This window comes from Taudactylus pleione, unplaced genomic scaffold (assembly GCF_031769625.1).
Source record: "Taudactylus pleione unplaced genomic scaffold, aTauple2 ptg000318l, whole genome shotgun sequence".
Lineage (NCBI taxonomy): Eukaryota > Metazoa > Chordata > Amphibia > Anura > Myobatrachidae > Taudactylus > Taudactylus pleione.
In genome coordinates, this window is record NW_028284719.1 from 4,387,236 (window position 1) to 4,406,435 (window position 19,200).

The 19,200-nt window shown below is 45.3% G+C and overlaps 1 protein-coding gene across 1 annotated transcript; it reads left to right on the forward strand.

The window, feature by feature from the left end:
• Positions 1 to 1,945: 1,945 nt before the first annotated feature.
• LOC148509682 (nicotinamide N-methyltransferase-like) lies at positions 1,946 to 15,207 on the forward strand. The gene is made up of 3 exons (XM_088442948.1): positions 1,946 to 2,093; positions 14,328 to 14,535; positions 14,781 to 15,207. Exons 1-3 carry the CDS (start codon positions 1,946 to 1,948, stop codon positions 15,205 to 15,207), a joined length of 783 nt encoding a protein of 260 aa, XP_088299074.1.
• Positions 15,208 to 19,200: the final 3,993 nt, after the last annotated feature.

Genomic DNA, 19,200 nt, shown 5'->3' on the forward strand with positions numbered 1-19,200 from the left:
GCCAGGTGATGGTCATGATTATCGCGACCATCGGACATGCGACAAGGCCCTTGTGGTAGGGTCTCATCTGCCGCAAGCTCCAGTGAGCTTCCTGCTCAAATAGAGCAGGAAGCTCACTACTGACATCACGAGTGATGTCAGTAGGGCTGCCCACAGATGGCAGGCATTCCCTCAGGAATGCCTCCATTTGTCCAGCCACCCCCCCCTCCCCGCCTACAAAACGGGGCGAGCTGTCGATCAACAGCTGCCCCGTTTGTAGCGTGTGCGCACTGCCCGGCCATCGACCCACTTGCGTGCGCTATGCGCTTGCGAGCGGGTGTGAATTAGGCCCATGGTTCCAACCCTGGCCAGACCAAGCTCAGACACCATTTATTCAGTACCATTGATCTGGGTTATTCTCAGGTTAGCCCCATGCACACAGAAACTGGGTCTGCCCTGCTAAACTTGTGAGGTCATAAAAAGTGGGAGGTGACTGCTCCACAACCACCAATCAGCTAATTTTAGGCATGACACAGGTCGCATAACCCAGGTTGTGCAGTTTACACTGCACCATTACCCAGGTCCATCCTGGGTGTGACCCTGGTAACTACCTGGGTTGGATTGCTGGGTCACTTGACACGGGTTATTTTTCAGGGACCCTTTTACACTGAGCTGTGACCCAGGTAGATCCAGCAATAAGTAAAAAAGATGATCATGCGCTCCTGGATATGTTGTGGTTAAATAGCAGCTTTCTTATAAATGGTCAGACACCTGGCCAATTAGCAATTAAATCAAGTAAAAGAAGCGCTGTGGGAACTAACAATTCATATGTAATACGGTGGAATACTATACCAGCTGAGGTGAGACAAACAAACAACACTCAACATACAATGTCACAATAGATGTATATAGCGCTTTCTGTGAAGAGTTAATAGTCCTGGATATCAGTTGTACCCGTGACTGTGCGGCGGTATGGCAAGGGTGTAAGTGCTGACCCTACCTTTCCCTATGCTCCTCCGTGCGGGGTTAGCCTGGTCCGGACTCCTGCTGTTCAGTCAGCTGCTGGTCTGCTCCACTTACCGTTGGTAAGATATACGATGCGCCGGGACAGCCTCCTGCTGTGGTAGTCCTGCGACTGTCTACACACCGCTTCCTCATGGAGTTCAATTACCGCGCTCACTGCCTGGTGACGTCAATAGGGTTGTGGACACCAACGCGTTTCATCCTTTCGGACTTTGACCTTGACGCGGTAATTGAACTCCACGAGGAAGCGGTGTGTAGACAGTCGCAGGACTACCACAGCAGGAGGCTGTCCCGGCGCATCGTATATCTTACCAACGGTAAGCGGAGCAGACCAACAGCTGACTGAACAGCAGGAGTCCGGACCAGGCTAACACCGCACGGAGGAGCATAGGGAAAGGTAGGGTCAGCACTTACACCCTTGCCATACTGCCGCACAGTCACGGGTACAACTGATATCCAGGACTATTAACTCTTCACAGAAAGCGCTATATACATCTATTGTGACATTGTATGTTGAGTGTTGTTTGTTTGCCTCACCTCAGCTGGTATAGTATTCCACCGTATTACATATGTATTGTTAGTTCCTACAGCGCTTCTTTTACTTGATTTAGATCCAGCAATAACCCAGGTTATTGCTATGGTGTTAAAGAGGTATAAGATGGAGTGTAGAGGTTTTAATCATAAACATAAACTAAATGCTGATATTCAAAACACATTGTAGCGTTGTAGCATTATCACCTGGTTAGGTCAAATATTTACTCATCATTAATTGTCATAAGATCTGTGCACATAGTGATACATTTATAGTCAAATGTATTAGTAAATTCTAATGAGTGTAAATAACTGTAGGATTCTGCTGCATATAAATAGAACAACCATACATATTACTATAAGGCTACAGATACAGAGACTCATCCCGTCCTGTGTGACAGAAGACAAGAGAATGGAAGCCAAACCCAATATGAAGCTTTATCATGTGCATGGGATGGATTCCAGGGACTTCCTTCAATGTTACTTTGAGGCAGAAAGTGCATTCAGAGATGAGACAGTGGTATTTGTTATGGAAAAGCTGCACAGCGCATTAGTAACAGGTTTGTATTCTGTATAAATTGTTGCGATTTCTTAGTGTTTTTTTTAATTAAATTTGCAAAATCTCAAAAAACTTTTTACACGCTGTCATTAATGTGGTATTGTGTGCAGAATTTTGAGGACAAAGATGAATTTATTCCATTTTGGAATAAGGCTGTAACATAACAAAATGTGGAAAAAGTGAAGCGTACAAGTATTATATATATATATATATATATATATATATATATACATACACACAGTAGATACATATATGTGTGTACTGCATATATAATTATAATATATATATATATATATATATATATATATACTAGAAACCCCCCCTTAAAAATCCTGTGTTTGCCCGTGACCAGGTACCACCATCTCACCTGTCCCTGATACCTCACCATAAGTGTGTGTAGGCTCAGGTAATCGGGTGTGTGAAACAAATTACTTACCCTAACCACACCCCAGCAACATAAGTTACCCGCTCTACCCTCCGGCCACAATAATATACACTACTCTCCCTACCCTCTGACCCTAGTAACATACACTACCTGCCCAACCCTCTGACGTGAGTGACATTCACTACACACCCAACCTTCTGGCCCCAGTGTTATACACTACCTGCCCTACCCGGTGGCCCCAGGGACATGCATTACCTGCCTTACCCCCCTCGCCCCACGGATATATACTACCCCTAGTCCACCATACATAAAGTGCTCTCCCATGGCCCAGGAACATACACTACCCACCTTAGCAGCCCAAGGGACATACACTACCTGTCCCAACCCTGGCCACAGGGACATAAACTCCCCATTCTACCTCCCTGGTGACAGGGATATACACTATCTACCCTACCCCCCCCCCCTCCCCAAAGCCTTAGGGACATATATTACCCACCCTACTCCCAAACCCCTAAAACATATAGTTAAAACATACAGTGCAACCATCCCTGGCCTCCAGGACATACAGTACACTAAACATCCCCAGCCCCAGGGGCTGGCTGGCAACTTTTGGCCTGGGGGGCAGACACAAGTAAGTGGCCTGTTTTCTCCACCAGCGCATTGCAATGGACAAAAGACACATGATAATAGCCTCTGTAAGTAAGGTGTGCCTAATGTGGGTGTGCTTTAAATAGTCAATGAAATCTATGATAAATTGTTATGTCAAAGAGCTATAAACAAATACAACAACCTGCCCCATCCCAAATCAGAAACTATTCTAGTGACCCCTACAAAATGCTCACAGCACTCCAGTGACGGATATACAATGCAGGAACAATTCTACTAACCATTATACAATACAGGGACCATTCATGTGACCATTATACAATACAGGGATTATACTCATGACCAATACACAATACAGGGACAATTCTTGTGACAGATATATAATAAAGGGACCATTCTAGTCTCTGATACGCAATATAGGGGCCAGTCTACTGGAATAGAATGCAGAGACCATTTTAGTGACCGATATATCATGCATGGACCATTCTAGTGACCAATATATAATACAGACACAATTTTAGTAACAGGTAAATAATATAAGGGACTATTGCAGTGACTGGTATACAATACAGGGACCATTCTTGTGATTATCAAAATTTATAAAAAGCATGGTTAATAAATTCCCATTCTATAAGTAAAAAATAAATAAAAACATTACAAATGTGGCATAATAATAATGTATTCTACTACTTGTTAGTGAACAATAAGCAAACATCCCAGGTAGAATATCTGCATTATGCTCATAGGCTATGAAGCTGCAGCACAAGTACTGTTCTCATTGATAAGTTCAAAGGTGACGGAACGGAAAATATCAATTTATTAAAACCCTCATATGAGAACTTATAGGCCACAGTCAAGCAAGAGTTCAGCACATCTAACAATGGCGGCAGCAGCAAAAGTGTGAAATACATGTTTTTACTCATTCACTGACTTGAAATAGTTCAGCAAAAAATTGTAAATATGAGCAGCCTACCCAACATCCTGGAATTAGGTCTGGCTCTTTCACAGAGCTATCTCCTTTGACTAGTCGCACTGTCACACACATAGCCGTACCGAGACATTTTTGCACTCTGAGGACCCTGTTAATTTCACCTTCCACATTTATTTTTGTAGCATAAAACAGGAGAGACTTTATATCAGTGGTCGCCAATCATCGCTAGCGAACGATGGGTGGCTCGCGGCTGCAATCCAAGTAGCTCGCGGAGGCAGCATGGCTGAGGTGTGCCTTACACCAAATGGATCTGCGCGACTGGAGCTCACCTTACGGTGAGTGGGGCAGAACAACGGAGCTCGCCTTACGGCAAGGCGCGCAAGTCGCGCATAGGACGTCATACGCGGCCGGCGGCAGTGCACGACAGTCACTGCGAGCAGGCACTTTGCTGACCGCGTCTATAGCAGCACCGACAGAGCAGCGCTGACAGAGTTAGGACAGCACTGCTGGTGTTCTTTAGAGCAGCGCTGACCGGACACTTGTTTGGTGGGTGTGTGGGACCAGGCCATCCACTGTCCCACCTGCAGCCATATTACATCCAGCAGCACCCTGCTCCCAGTTCTCAACAGGTACAGATTGGGCACTTTGAAAAGGGGGTGTGGGACCAGGCTACCCACTGTCACATCTGCATAATCTATCCAGCAGCACCTTGGTCCCCACTGACAGCTTTCACCAGGCATCCGAGGTACTGTACAGATCGGGCACTTTGAAAGGGGGTTGTGGGACTTGTTCAGTCACTGTGTTCTACTGCCACATTATTTTTGAAAGCTAAAATCTGGCTAATAGACAAATTTGTCATAGAAAAATATCAATGCATTTATTAATACAGGGGTCTATTTATTAGTCTTTGGATGGAGATAAAGTTCCAGCCAACCAGCTCCCAACTGCCAGGTCGCAAACTGTGTTTGAAAAATCGCAGTTAGGATCTGGTTGGCTGGCACTTTATCTCCATTCAAAGCTAAGTAAATAGACCCCTTTATCACTGTATTAATTAATGCATTGTTATTTTTCTATGACAAGTTTGATAATTAACCAGATTTTAGCTTTCAAAATTAAAATGTGGCTCTTCAAGACGTCTCATATTTCTCAAGCAGCTCCCACCCCAATTAAGGTTGGAGACCACTGATATAGAGAGTATTGCAATGACTGCAATATAATACAGAGAGCATCACATTGGGCATGATATAATACAGAGAGCACTACAGTGACCACCATAATACAGTGAACACCGCAGTGACCACTATATAATGCAGGAAACATCGCAGTGACCGCTGGATAATGCAGAGAGGTGTGCAGTGACAGCCAGATCAGGGAGTGTTGTGGTGACTGCCATATAATGCAGGGAGGTTTGCAGTGACCACCATAAAATGAAGACAACATTGCAGAGAGGCTCGCAATGATTGCCAGATCAGAGAGCATTGCAGACACTGCCATATAATGCAGATAGCATCGTAGTGACCATCAGATCAGGAAGCGTCGCAGAGATGTGCCATATAAAGCAGAGAGGTTCGCAATGATCGCCAGGTCAGGGAAAGTCGAAGTGACTGCTGTATAATGCAAAAAGGTACGCAGTGATCTCCAGATCAGGGAGTGTCGCAGTGACTGCTAGATAATGTAGAGATGTTTGCAGTGACCACCAGAACAGGGAACGTCGCAGAGATGTGCCATATAATGCAGAGAGGTTTGCAGTGACCACCAGATCAGGAAGCGTTGCAGTGACTGTCATATAATGCAGAGAGGTTCGCAGTGACTGTCAGATCAGGGAGCGTTGCAGTGATGTGCCATATAATGCAGAGAGGTTCGCAGTGACCATCAGATCAGGGAGAGTCACAGTGACTGCCATATAATGCAGAGAGGTTTGCAGTGACCACCAGATCAGGGAGCGTTGCAGTGACTGCCATATAATGCAGAGAGGTTCACCGTGACCGTCAGATTAGGGAGCATTGCAGTGATGTGCCATATAATGCAGAGAGGTTCGCAGTGACCATCAGATCAGGGAGAGTCGCAGAGACTGCCATATAATGCAGAGAGGTTTGCAGTGACAGCTAGATTATGGAGCATCGCAGTGACTGCTGTATAATGTAGAGGTTCGCAGTGACAGCCAGATTATGGAGCATCGGAGTGACTGCCATATAATGCAGAGAGGTTCGCAGGGACCATCAGATCAGGGAGTGTCGCAGTGACTGACATGTAATGAAGAGAGGTTTGCAGTGACAGCCAGATCAGGGAGCGTCGCAGTGATGTGCCATATAATGCAGGAAGGTTCGCAGTGACCGTCAGATCAGGGAGCATCGCATTGATGTGCCATATAAATTATAATGCAGAGGTCACAATGAGCGTCAGATCAGGGAGCATCGTAGAGATGTCCCATATAAGTTATAATGCAGAGAGGACACAGTGAGTGTCAGATTAGGGAGCATTGCAGTGATGTGCCACATAATGCAAAGAGGTTCGCAGTGAGCGTCAGATCAGGGCGCGTCGCAGTGATGTGCCATATAATGCAGAGAGGTTCGCAGTGAGCGTCAGATCAGGGAGCGTCGCAGTGACTGCCATATAATGCAGAGAGGTTCGTAGTGACCACCTGATCAGGGAGCATCGCAGTGACTGCCATATAATGCAGAGAGGTTCGTAGTGAGCGTCAGATCAGGGAGCGTCGCAGTGATGTGCCATATAATGCAAAGAGGTTCGCAGTGAGCATCAGATCAGGGAGCGTCGCAGTGATGTGCCATATAATGCAAAGAGGTTCGCAGTGAGCGTCAGATCAGGGAGCGTCACAGTGATGTGCCATATAATGCAGAGAGGTTCGCAGTGAGCGTCAGATCAGGGAGAGTCGCAGAGACTGCCATATAATGAAGAGAGGTTTGCAGTGACAGCTAGATTATGGAGCATCGCAGTGACTGCTGTATAATGTAGAGGTTCGCAGTGACAGCCAGATTATGGAGCATCGGAGTGACTGCCATATAATGCAGAGAGGTTCGCAGGGACCATCAGATCAGGGAGTGTCGCAGTGACTGACATGTAATGAAGAGAGGTTTGCAGTGACAGCCAGATCAGGGAGCGTCGCAGTGATGTGCCATATAATGCAGGAAGGTTCGCAGTGACCGTCAGATCAGGGAGCATCGCATTGATGTGCCATATAAATTATAATGCAGAGGTCACAATGAGCGTCAGATCAGGGAGCATCGTAGAGATGTCCCATATAAGTTATAATGCAGAGAGGTCACAGTGAGTGTCAGATTAGGGAGCATTACAGTGATGTGCCAAATAATGCAAAGAGGTTCGCAGTGAGCGTCAGATCAGGGAGCGTCGCAGTGATGTGCCATATAATGCAGAGAGGTTCGCAGTGAGCGTCAGATCAGGGAGCGTCGCAGTGACTGCCATATAATGCAGAGAGGTTCGTAGTGACCACCTGATCAGGGAGCGTCGCATTGACTGCCATATAATGCAGAGAGGTTCGTAGTGAGCGTTAGATCAGGGAGCGTCGCAGTGATGTGCCATATAATGCAAAGAGGTTCGCAGTGAGCGTCAGATCAGGGAGCGTCGCAGTGATGTGCCATATAATGCAAAGAGGTTTGCAGTGAGCGTCAGATCAGGGAGCATCGCAGTGATGTGCCATATAATGCAGAGAGGTTCGCAGTGAGCGTCAGATCAGGGAGCATCACAGTGATGTGCCATATAATGCAGAGAGGTTTGCAGTGACAGCTAGATTATGGAGCATCGCAGTGACTGCTGTATAATGTAAAGGTTCGCAGTGACAGCCAGATTATGGAGCATCGGAGTGACTGCCATATAATGCAGAGAGGTTCGCAGGGACCATCAGATCAGGGAGTGTCGCAGTGACTGACATGTAATGAAGAGAGGTTTGCAGTGACAGCCAGATCAGGGAGCGTCGCAGTGATGTGCCATATAATGCAGGAAGGTTCGCAGTGACCATCAGATCAGGGAGCATCGCATTGATGTGCCATATAAATTATAATGCAGAGGTCACAATGAGCGTCAGATCAGGGAGCATCGTAGAGATGTCCCATATAAGTTATAATGCAGAGAGGTCACAGTGAGTGTCAGATTAGGGAGCATTACAGTGATGTGCCACATAATGCAAAGAGGTTCGCAGTGAGCGTCAGATCAGGGAGCGTCGTAGTGATGTGCCATATAATGCAGAGAGGTTCGCAGTGAGCGTCAGATCAGGGAGCGTCGCAGTGACTGCCATATAATGCAGAGAGGTTCGTAGTGACCACCTGATCAGGGAGCGTCGCAGTGACTGCCATATAATGCAGAGAGGTTCGTAGTGAGCGTCAGATCAGGGAGCGTCGCAGTGATGTGCCATATAATGCAAAGAGGTTCGCAGTGAGCGTCAGATCAGGGAGCGTCGCAGTGATGTGCCATATAATGCAGAGAGGTTTGCAGTGAGCGTCAGATCAGGGAGCGTCGCAGTGATGTGCCATATAATGCAGAGAGGTTCGCAGTGAGCGTCAGATCAGGGAGCGTCACAGTGATGTGCCATATAATGCAGAGAGGTTCGCAGTGAGCATCAGATCAGGGAGCGTCGCAGAGACTGCCATATAATGCAGAGAAGTTCGCAGTGAGTGTCAGATCAGGGAGCATCGCAGTGACTGCCATATAATGCAGAGAGGTTCGTAGTGACCACCTGATCAGGGAGCGTTGCAGTGACTGCCATATAATGCAGAGAGGTTCGTAGTGATGGTATGCAATTGGGAAGCCAACTGCCTAAATGCCGGCAGCCGGCTTCCCGACTGTCATATCCCGGCAAGGGTGAAATGCCGGGCGTCTAGATGTAGACGCCCGGCATTTCCCCGACGCCGGGAGATTGGCAGCCGGCATCCCGATCGTAGTGATGCCGGGTGCCGCGAGCGGACAGCCGTGGGGGGGAGGGTTAGGTTTAGGGCTCCCGGGGGGGACTTAGGGTTAGGCACTCCCCCGGGAGGGTTAGGGTTAGGCTAGGGGGAGGGAGGGTTAGGGTTAGGCACCCCCCCGGGGGACTTAGGTTTAGGCAGCGGGGAAGGGGGTGGTTAGGGTTAGGCACTTAGAGGGGGGATTAGGGTTAGGCACTTGGGGGGGAGGTTAGGGTTAGGCACCCCTAAGGAGGGTTAGGGGGGTTAGGTTAGACAATACTTACCTATCCACGATCGGGATTTCCTGCGCTGTCAGGTTTCCGCTGCCGGGATCTCTGCTGATGTCAGCCTGATGCTGCCGGGAATCAAACTGCAGGCCATTAGGCCGGGGGTATTTCATACCAATTCCATAGTGACCACCTAATCAGGGAGCATTGCAATAGCTGCAGATAACACAGTAATTGCCAGATTATGCAGAAATCATCAGTGACCCACATATAAAACACATATTATGAATAAGGCCTCACACACAATAATACCCCCCACATTCACACACATTATTACATCACCCCCAGCACCGACAGTATTAAAACACCCCCCTCCCCCAAGATAAAAATAACTACACCACCCCACTGCATAAGTATTCCAACAACCAACAACCTCCCCCCTCAAATATCATGTAAACATGTACACCTCCACTGGCACTTACCTTCTTGGAAGGCTGTTCTGTCTGTGGTCCCTGCGGAGCTCCAGGGTACAGAAAGAGATGACAGAGACAGGTTAGACTAGAAAAAGGGCGGAGACTCGGGGACAAGAGGAGATAGATTAATATAGTCAGACAGGGAAAGAGAGGGGGCGGGGCCTCCTGGAGAGGGCGGGGCCTTAGCCGGGGAGAGGAAGGAGCCCGAGGGAAGGGACAGAGGACACAGAAGTAAGTGCACAGCGCCTGCAGTGGAGCGGCCTCGGAAGGAAAGCTGCTCAGTGTGCATCCACAAGCTGCATAGCTGTGAGTGAGAGACAGCCATGTAACAGGCAGAGAATGCTGCCCAGCCGCTCTGATGCTGCTATAGTCGGAGTGACTGAGAGCACTTTCTGCCTATCACCTTGCCGTCAGTCCTGCATGTGCACTAGTGATACCGGCCCTCACTGAGGCAAAAGTCTACTGGCCCGGGGGGCATATGGCACCCTGCCCCCCAGCTCAACCCGCCCCTGCCCAGCCCCACTAAACACCTTCATGGCTTCTCTCCTTATTTTGTTTTTAAGTTGTTTTGTATTGATAATGTTTATATTCTATTTTATGAACACAATACATTTTGTGTGCTTGCTTGAGAATATAATTAAATTAAATAAATGACTCTGGTTCCATAATAGGTGCTTCCCTTCCTGTACACATGCTACATCTCAGCCCCCTGTGTTGGCTATGCCCAGTCCCCAGACACACTTCTGTACTGCAGGATCGGGCGTGCCATAGCATGTGCCTGCTCTGGGTGCTGCAGCTCCACACTACACCTCTGTGTACAGGGACAACTACATCTTCTGTGTGGAATTGAAACAGGTGACACTTTCCCTGCTCACAGAGAGATGTTACTACAGACGTCACTCCCACCCATGGTGCTTTGTCTTTTAGGTGGAAGAGCACCAACCCACCAAACATTATGCACACAGCACAGAAATGGCGGCAGACTCAGGAATCAGAAATATCTTCCTTTTATTGAATCAGAGAAAATTGAGGAATAAAAGAAAATGTTTTGGGTATAGAGATATTTATAAAATAGTGTGTATATTGAGACCAATCCCAACAATATGATTGGACAAGGTAGATCACACGGTGTGCATTATTTCCCAATGACCACACACCTCAGGCCTGATCTACTTCTCACTGTTATCAAAACCTCATCACAAAGCCACAGCTGTATCACTCCACAATTGTAAACAATAACATCTCTCACAGAGACTGCTCACAGAAAAGCAGCACATAACTGCCTCACTGACAAACATACAGTACACATCACTACTTCACTGACAAACATACACATTACTGCCTCACTGACAAACATACAGGGCCTGATTCAGACTCGCTCGCAAGCGGTTCAATGTTTGGCCACTGTGCATGCACACACCGGAGCCAGCTCCAATGTGAGCATGCGCGATGTGAGCATGTGCAATGGGCGCTTCGTCGCTCTGGGTCTCGCACCAAAATGGAGCAGCTGTCGATGTTGATCGACAGCTCGCCCCGTTTTGGAGGCGGGCAGGGGGGTGGCTGGCCAAACGGAGGTATTCCCGAAGGAACGTCTGCGATTTGGGCTTTCGGAAATGAGACCCTACCGCAAGGGTCTCGTCGCAAGCCCCAATGGTCGCGATGGACGAGACCATCACGACCATCACCGACCGCTCGCAATAGCTGTGGGTGGTCACCCACAGCTATGCGAGCGGCCAGGAGGCCGCAAAAAAAAAGGGTCTGACTCTGAATCAGGCCCACAGTACACATCATTGCCTCACAGAGAAACATACAGTACACATCACTGCTTCACTGACAATCATACAGTACACATCACTGCTTCACTAAAAAACATACAGTACACATCACTGCTTCACTGATAAACATACAGTACACATCACTGCTTCACTGACTAACATACATTACACATCACTGCTTTACTTACAAACATACAGTATACATCACTGCTGCACTGACAAACATACAGTACACATCACTGCTTCACTGACAAACATACAGTACACATCACTGCTTCACTGACAAACATACAGTAGCACATCACTGCTTCACTGAAAAAAATACAGTACACATCACTGCCTCACTGACAAACATACAGTACACATCACTGCCTCACTGACAAACATACAGTACACATCACTGCCTCACTGACTAACATACAGTACACATAACTGCCTCACTGACTAACATACAGTACACATCACTGCTTCACTGACAAACATACAGTACACATCACTGCCTCACTGACAAACATACAGTACACATCACTGCTTCACTGACAAACATACAGTACACATAATTTCTTCACTGACAAACATACAGTAGCACATCACTGCTTCACTGACAAACATACAGTACACATCACTGCCTCACTGACATGCATACAGTACACATCACTGCTTCACTGACAAACATACAGTACACATCACTGCCTCACTGACAAACATACAGTACACATCACTGCCTCGCTGACAAACATACAGTAGCCCATCTTTGCCTCACTGACAAACATACAGTATACATCACTGCCTCTCTGACAAACATTCAGTACACATCACTGCCTCTCTGACAAACATACAGTACACATCACTGCCTCACTGACAAACATACAGTACACATCACTGCATCGCTGACAAACATACAGTAGCCCATCTTTGCCTCACTGACAAACATACAGTATACATCACTGCCTCTCTGACAAACATTCAGTACACATCACTGCCTCTCTGACAAACATACAGTACACATCACTGCCTCACTGACAAACATACAGTATACATCATTGCCTCTCTGACAAACATACAGTACACATCACTGCCTCTCTGACAAACATACAGTACACATCACTGCCTCACTGACAAACATACAGTACACATCACTGCTTCACTGACAAACATAAAGTACACATCACTGCCTCACTGACAAACATACAGTAGCCCATCATTGCTTCACTGACAAACATAAAGTACACATCACTGCATCGCTGACAAACATACAGTAGCCCATCTTTGCCTCACTGACAAACATACAGTATACATCACTGCCTCTCTGACAAACATTCAGTACACATCACTGCCTCTCTGACCAACATACAGTACACATCACTGCCTCTCTGACAAACATACAGTACACATCACTGCCTCACTGACAAACATACAGTACACATCATTGCCTCTCTGACCAACATACAGTACACATCACTGCCTCTCTGACAAACATACAGTACACATCACTGCCTCACTGACAAACATACAGTATACATCATTGCCTCTCTGACAAACATACAGTACACATCACTGCCTCTCTGACAAACATACAGTACACATCACTGCCTCACTGACAAACATACAGTATACATCATTGCCTCACTGACAAACATACAGTACACATCACTGCCTCTCTGACAAACATACAGTATACATCATTGCCTCACTGACAAACATACAGTACACATCACTGCCTCACTGACAAACATACAGTATACATCATTGCCTCACTGACAAACATAGAGTACACATCACTGCTTCACTGACAAACATAGAGTACACATCACTGCCTCTCTGACAAACATACTGTACACATCACTGCCTCACTGACAAACATAGAGTACACATCATTGCCTCATTCAGAATCCAGCACAGGAAATAGTGAGCAGACATGCCAGCCTTGGCCTTGTAGAAGCATTTCCTGCCAGTACCATTCACTTTCATAATGTTTTCTTACCAAAATTAGCCACTTTTACACTGACAGTATATATTAATGTACAACTGTTTAAAGCGCTTATTCTGAATGTTCAACTCTGTTATCCAGTTAAATGTTTATTCATTAAAAATAATTCAAATTAAGCAGCCTGGTTTTAACTTTTTTTTAACTCTTATTCTATACTTGTTTGACCTAATATCATCTCCACATAGAACTGTTTTGTCACAAAAGGAACTATTTTATAAGATAGATATACTACTCTTGGATGTGCCGCAGCCAGGGGCGGATTGGGAATTTAAAATGGCCCTGGAAAACCTCTGAAAGTGGCCCTATGTGCCCTATGTCCCTAGTTGCAGCAAGCCCAATGGTCTCCTCTCCACTCTGATCCCTCCCCAGACTGTGACATTAAACTTTAGCTTCACACTTCACAGCCTGGGGAGGGGACAGAGTGGAGAGGAGATGATCGGGCTGACTGCATAGGCAGCCCCGGCCCCACGACTTACCCCACACCCGCCACCTCCACCCACAGATACGCGCCTGGTGCTTCAATGCATAGGATAGGAATTTCTCCTGTCACGAGAGAGGCTCAGATGCAGACATAAAAAATTAACAGCTGGCTGGGTGACCCAAATCGGGGGGTAGGGGAGGGGCAACAATAGAGAAGCGGCCCAGCCATGATCACACCTTGGGTGGTATACCTATTACATAACATATGTCACGCTATTTTTTTATATTAGCTTTTCTGCCAACACAATGTATCATTTATACCATGTGTGAGCAATGCATTAATTCTCAGATTGCCAGTAATTTGTTTAATTGGCAGTATAACACCAGGAAACATACACAATGAGATCTGTATCAGTTTATGACCAATGCTGTGACTCACATTATCTTTATTTGTTGCTAACTCACTGTGACTATATAGAATGTTACATTTCTTCTTATCTGAATCTTCCCTGCAGGTCGTATTAAAGGAGAAACTTTGATTGACATCAGTCTCGGATCCTTCATTCATCATCTTTTTGTTATCAGTGATTTTTTTAAAGAGATCATTATACTAAAATTAAGAGAGTCCTGTATTATGGAACTCAACAAATGGGTGAACACCCGCACTGGGGCTTTTGATTGGACTCATGCATCTAAGATTGTTACCGAACTGGGAGGCATCAGGTAAAATGTGATTCTAAACATTTAAGAACATAAAGGATGAGTCAAACTAACAAAAATGTAAAGTGAAGAAATCATAAAGATACCTTACACATAAAGAGCACATAGAGAGTTACAAATTATCTTTGAGAAGATCTTTTTTTTTTTTTTTTGTGGCTGAGGTATAAAGAAACTGAAGTGAAACACACAATTCTGCAATGTCCCTTGAGCTTGCTGTACTATATAATCTAATGGTTTCATTATTTTAGTGTCAAAGAACAAGAAAAGGAAGAAAAGGTGAAGGAAACCATTAAACACATTGTGGAAATTGACTTCAGCAAAGAAAACCTCACGGAACCGGTGGTGATACCACAAGCTGACTGTCTGCTCACGGCGGCGGTACTGGATGTGGTTAGTCAGGACCAAGAAGATTACATCAGAAACCTGAGAAAGATGTCAAAGCTGCTTAAGCCTGGGGGATACTTTATTGTAATCGGGACCTTAAATGCCACATATTACACAGCTGGTAATGATAGGATACATGTATTTAATTATGATGACAGTTTTGTAAGAAAGACTCTCACTGATGAAGGATTTGTAGTTAGTTCCTGTGAGTTACTTCATAGAAAAGTAGAGAGTGATCTCGTAGATTATAAGCAATTAATGGTCCTTATTGCTGAGAAATGTAAAAGTTAATTCATTTTTTACTCATGGTTCTAATAAAGTAAAAGTAAAAATTGCTAAAATAATTTGTTATTTTTTCATTCAAAGCAAGGAGTTTGGGCATATAATGGGTAGAGGTTCTGATACTATGGATAAAAGTTGCTGGCACTCATCTAAACTGCTGAAGGTCCTGTGGGCAAGTTACTGTCTCCCTGGTCTATATAGTAGTTGGAATGGATTAGTCAGGTGATACAAGTTGCAGGTAGGACTGTTAATCTATCCCAGGATTATTGTAGTTGAACTACCTCTTTCTGAAAAATAAATGTTGGGTAGCCTTATAGTAGAAGCATGCACACCGATTCTGGTCTTCTCCACCACTGTTTATCGTTTCCAGGATGGCTACAAAACAGCCATGTCACTTATTAACAGAGACCTACTCCCTAGTCACCGGCCAGTATCTGGCATCGGTCATACCGACACATGACCTCAGATTCCTCCTCCCCCCCTCAGATTGACAGGCAAACCACACCCCCTCCATATCTTTAAAAAAGAGGCTTTCACAGGTGTTAAGATTTGGCCAGATATGCTGCTATCCTGCAGGCATAGAGTGAGAGACACAGCATTAGCTACAAGCAGGTAAAACACCGATTTTATATTTTAAATGCCTAACATTCCTGGTCCTGCTACTAACCACCCCTGGCTCCTTACAGAGTATACTATCTCTTTTGCCACAGTACCATTAAGACTCTCAGAAATATATCACTAATGAGAAATAGATTGAGTTCTACATGGTTGGACAAATGACAAAGGAGACCATCAAAAATTCTATCTGATGACATTACAGGCAATGCACCACTGTAATATGGTTTTAGGCTGTATTTATATGTGATTATTTACTCAGTGGAAGATATTTACTTATAAAGGTGCAAAACCCAAGCCAGTCAGAGGTTTACTTTTATTGTCTAAGTTACGGTAGCTTATACTTACCACTAGATTATCAGATCTATGTGAGAAACATGAGAGATAAATGAGATAGAAAGAGTAAACAAAAAAAATAGAATGAGAGCAAGAGAGTAAGAAAAATAGATATGAGTGAAAACATGAAGTATAATTTGGACTGAAGAAGAGAATGAGCAACTCCAAACTAATGACAATGAGAAGGTGTAGAGGCCAGAAAAACCTAAATAGAAAGTTGTGTTTATAAGTGTGGGTGGGCTATACTCCATGGGAACATAGTGGGTGGACTATACTCCATAGTAACAAAATGGGTGGGCTATATTCCATGGAACAGAGTGGGTGAGCTATACTCCATGGAAACAGCGTGGGTGGACTATACCACATGGGAACAAATTGGTGGAACTGTGGTGCAGAGGTTATGTGATAATGGCATGCACTTGGACTGCAGCAACACCCTACCTACCTGAGCAGACACATGTAGTGTGGGAAAGAGGGACAGAACACAACAGAGGCCGAGGGTGAGCATAGGCCCAGATGGTGATGTTGTACCATGGTAGAGGATGGATAGAAACATAGAAATATAGAATATTATGGCAGATAAGAAGCACTTGGCCAATCTAGTCTGCCCTTGAGATGTACAGGCCCATGTGGTGCTGGTCAGATGCAGACTGCGAGCTCAGCTCATAAGGGAGTGTTGTTGGCAAACTGGTTAAGAAAATTGAAGTCTTACCAGACTCTTGGCTCTGTGCTAGCTGAGAGGATGGTCACTGGTGGGGTTGAGCATTTCCTCAATGTACATCAATCTCTACATGGTATAAAATAAAGTTCATCGATGTGATATATCTTCACAGTTTAGGCAGTACAAGCTAAGAAAGCACTCGGACATCCATTTTTTAATTGACTTGCTTCACTAAAATCGCCACTGCTAATTTTGTCATACATTATTGTTTCATACACCTAAACCTTCCTCAACAAATGCTCTATAGTATAGTGAAAACTGCATCAAAATCCATCTAGTGCTTTTCAAGATTATATATAGTGCATCCGGAAAGTATTCACAATGTTTCACTTTTTCCACATTTTTTTATCTTACAGCCTTATTCCACAATGGAATAAATTCATTTGTGTCCTCAAAATTCTACACACAATAGCCCATAATGACAATGTGTAAAAAGTTTTTTTGAGATTTTTGCAAATTTAATAAAAAAAAACCCTAAGAAATCACATGTACATAAGTATTCACAGTCTTTGCCATGAGCTCAGGAGCATTTCGTTTGCACTGATCATCCTTGAGATGTTCCTATATCTTAATTGGAGTCCATCTGTGGTAAATTCAGTTGATTGGACATGTTTTTGAAAGGCATACACCTGTCTATATAAGGTCCCACACTTGACAGTGTATGTCAGAGCACAAACCAAGCATGAAGTCCAAGGAATTGTCTGTAGACCTCCAAGACAGGATTGTCTCGAGGAACAAATCAGGGGAAGGGTACAGAAAAATATCTTCTGTTTTAAAGGCGCCAATGAGCACAGTGGCCTACATCATCCGTAAATGGAAGAAGTTCAGAACCACCTGGACTCTTCCTAGAGTTGGCCAGCCATCTAAACTGAGCGATCGGGGGAGAAGGGCCCTAGTCAGGGAGGTGACCAAGAACCCAATGGTCACTCTGTCAGAGCTACAGCATTCCTCTGTGGATAGGGGAGAACCTTCCAGAAGGACAACCATCTCTGCAGCAATCCACCAATCAGGCCTGTAAAAGTGGCCAGACGGAAGCCACTCCAGTAAAACGCACATGGCAGTCCACCTGGAGATTTCTAAAATGCACCTAAAGAACTCTCTGGTCTGATGAGACAAAGATTGAACTCTTTGGCATGAATGCCAGGCGTTATGTTTGGAGCAAACCAGGCACCGCTCATCACCAGGCCAATACCACCCCTACAGTGAAGCATGGTGGTGGCAGCATCATGCTGTGGGGACGTTTTTCAGCAGCAGGAACTGGGAGACTAGTCAGGATAGTGAAAAATTGGGGGGAAAACTGGCATGAGTTCCCCCTAATTTTTCTCAATAACCAGCACCGGACTAAACCAGCTGGGGGGTATTTCTAGAAACAGGACAGGTTTTAAATTAGGGATGAGCGGTTTCGGTGAAATCCGAACCGCTCAGAACAGCGGGGATCCGAGTCCAGCTCGTGTGTTCCCACCTGACTCGGATCCCACTGCGAGGCCGAACTTCATCTTCCTGACATCGGATTCTCGCGAGAGTTTGGCTCTACATAAGCGCCAAGACCGGAACTCAGCGCCATTTCTCTCCCATGCTCCACACTGCATTATACTGTGCTGATAAAGTGGCTGTGTAAGGGGGCAATAAGACTCACAAGTGGCTGTGCTGGCAAAGTGACTGTGTAAGGGGGCAAACTGCACTGTGATGTATGCTGCGCTATTCTCTGCTTTTAAAAAGGCTGTGTCCAGACTCACAAGTGGCTGTGCTGGCAAAGTGACTGTGCATAGGGGGCACACTTATGTATGCTGTGCTATACTCTGCTGATTAAAGTGTCGAGATTCACAAGTGGCTGTGTGTGTAAAAAAAAAAGTTTAAAAAAGTAAAATAAAAACTTTCAAGAAAGTTAAAAGTTTAAAAAGAAAAAAAATATTATTTTTTTGGTGCTGTACTCCACTGTGTGTACAGGCACCATGATTTCTTAGGCCTTAGCCCACTGTGTATTCAAGCACCATTACTCCTAGGGCAGTAGCCCTCATGGTGTGTGTCAGCACCGTGAATAATTGGTCAGTAGCCCTCAGTATATACAGGCACCGTAACTCCTTGGGCCTTAGCCCACTATGTATACAAGCACAGTAACTCCTTGGGCCTTAGCTCACTGTGTATACAAGCACTGTGGCTCCTAGGGCAGTAGCCCTCTGTGTGTATAAGCACTGTGAATAATTGGGCAGAAGCCCTCTGTGTATACAAGCACCATAACTACTTCAGCCTTAGCCCACTGTGTATACAAGCACTGTGACTCCTAGGGCAGAAGACCTCTCTTTGTATAAGCACTGTTAATAATTGGGCAG

What these genes read in the sequence shown, in the direction of transcription:
- LOC148509682 (XM_088442948.1), top strand. Translation starts at nt 1,946, where the DNA reads ATGGAAGCCAAACCCAATATGAAGCTTTATCATGTGCATGGGATGGAT. An exon ending in GCACAGCGCATTAGTAACAG is followed by an intron (nt 2,094 to 14,327) that starts GTTTGTATTCTG and finishes TCTTCCCTGCAG; the next exon opens with GTCGTATTAAAGGAGAAACT. An exon ending in ACCGAACTGGGAGGCATCAG is followed by an intron (nt 14,536 to 14,780) that starts GTAAAATGTGAT and finishes TCATTATTTTAG; the next exon opens with TGTCAAAGAACAAGAAAAGG.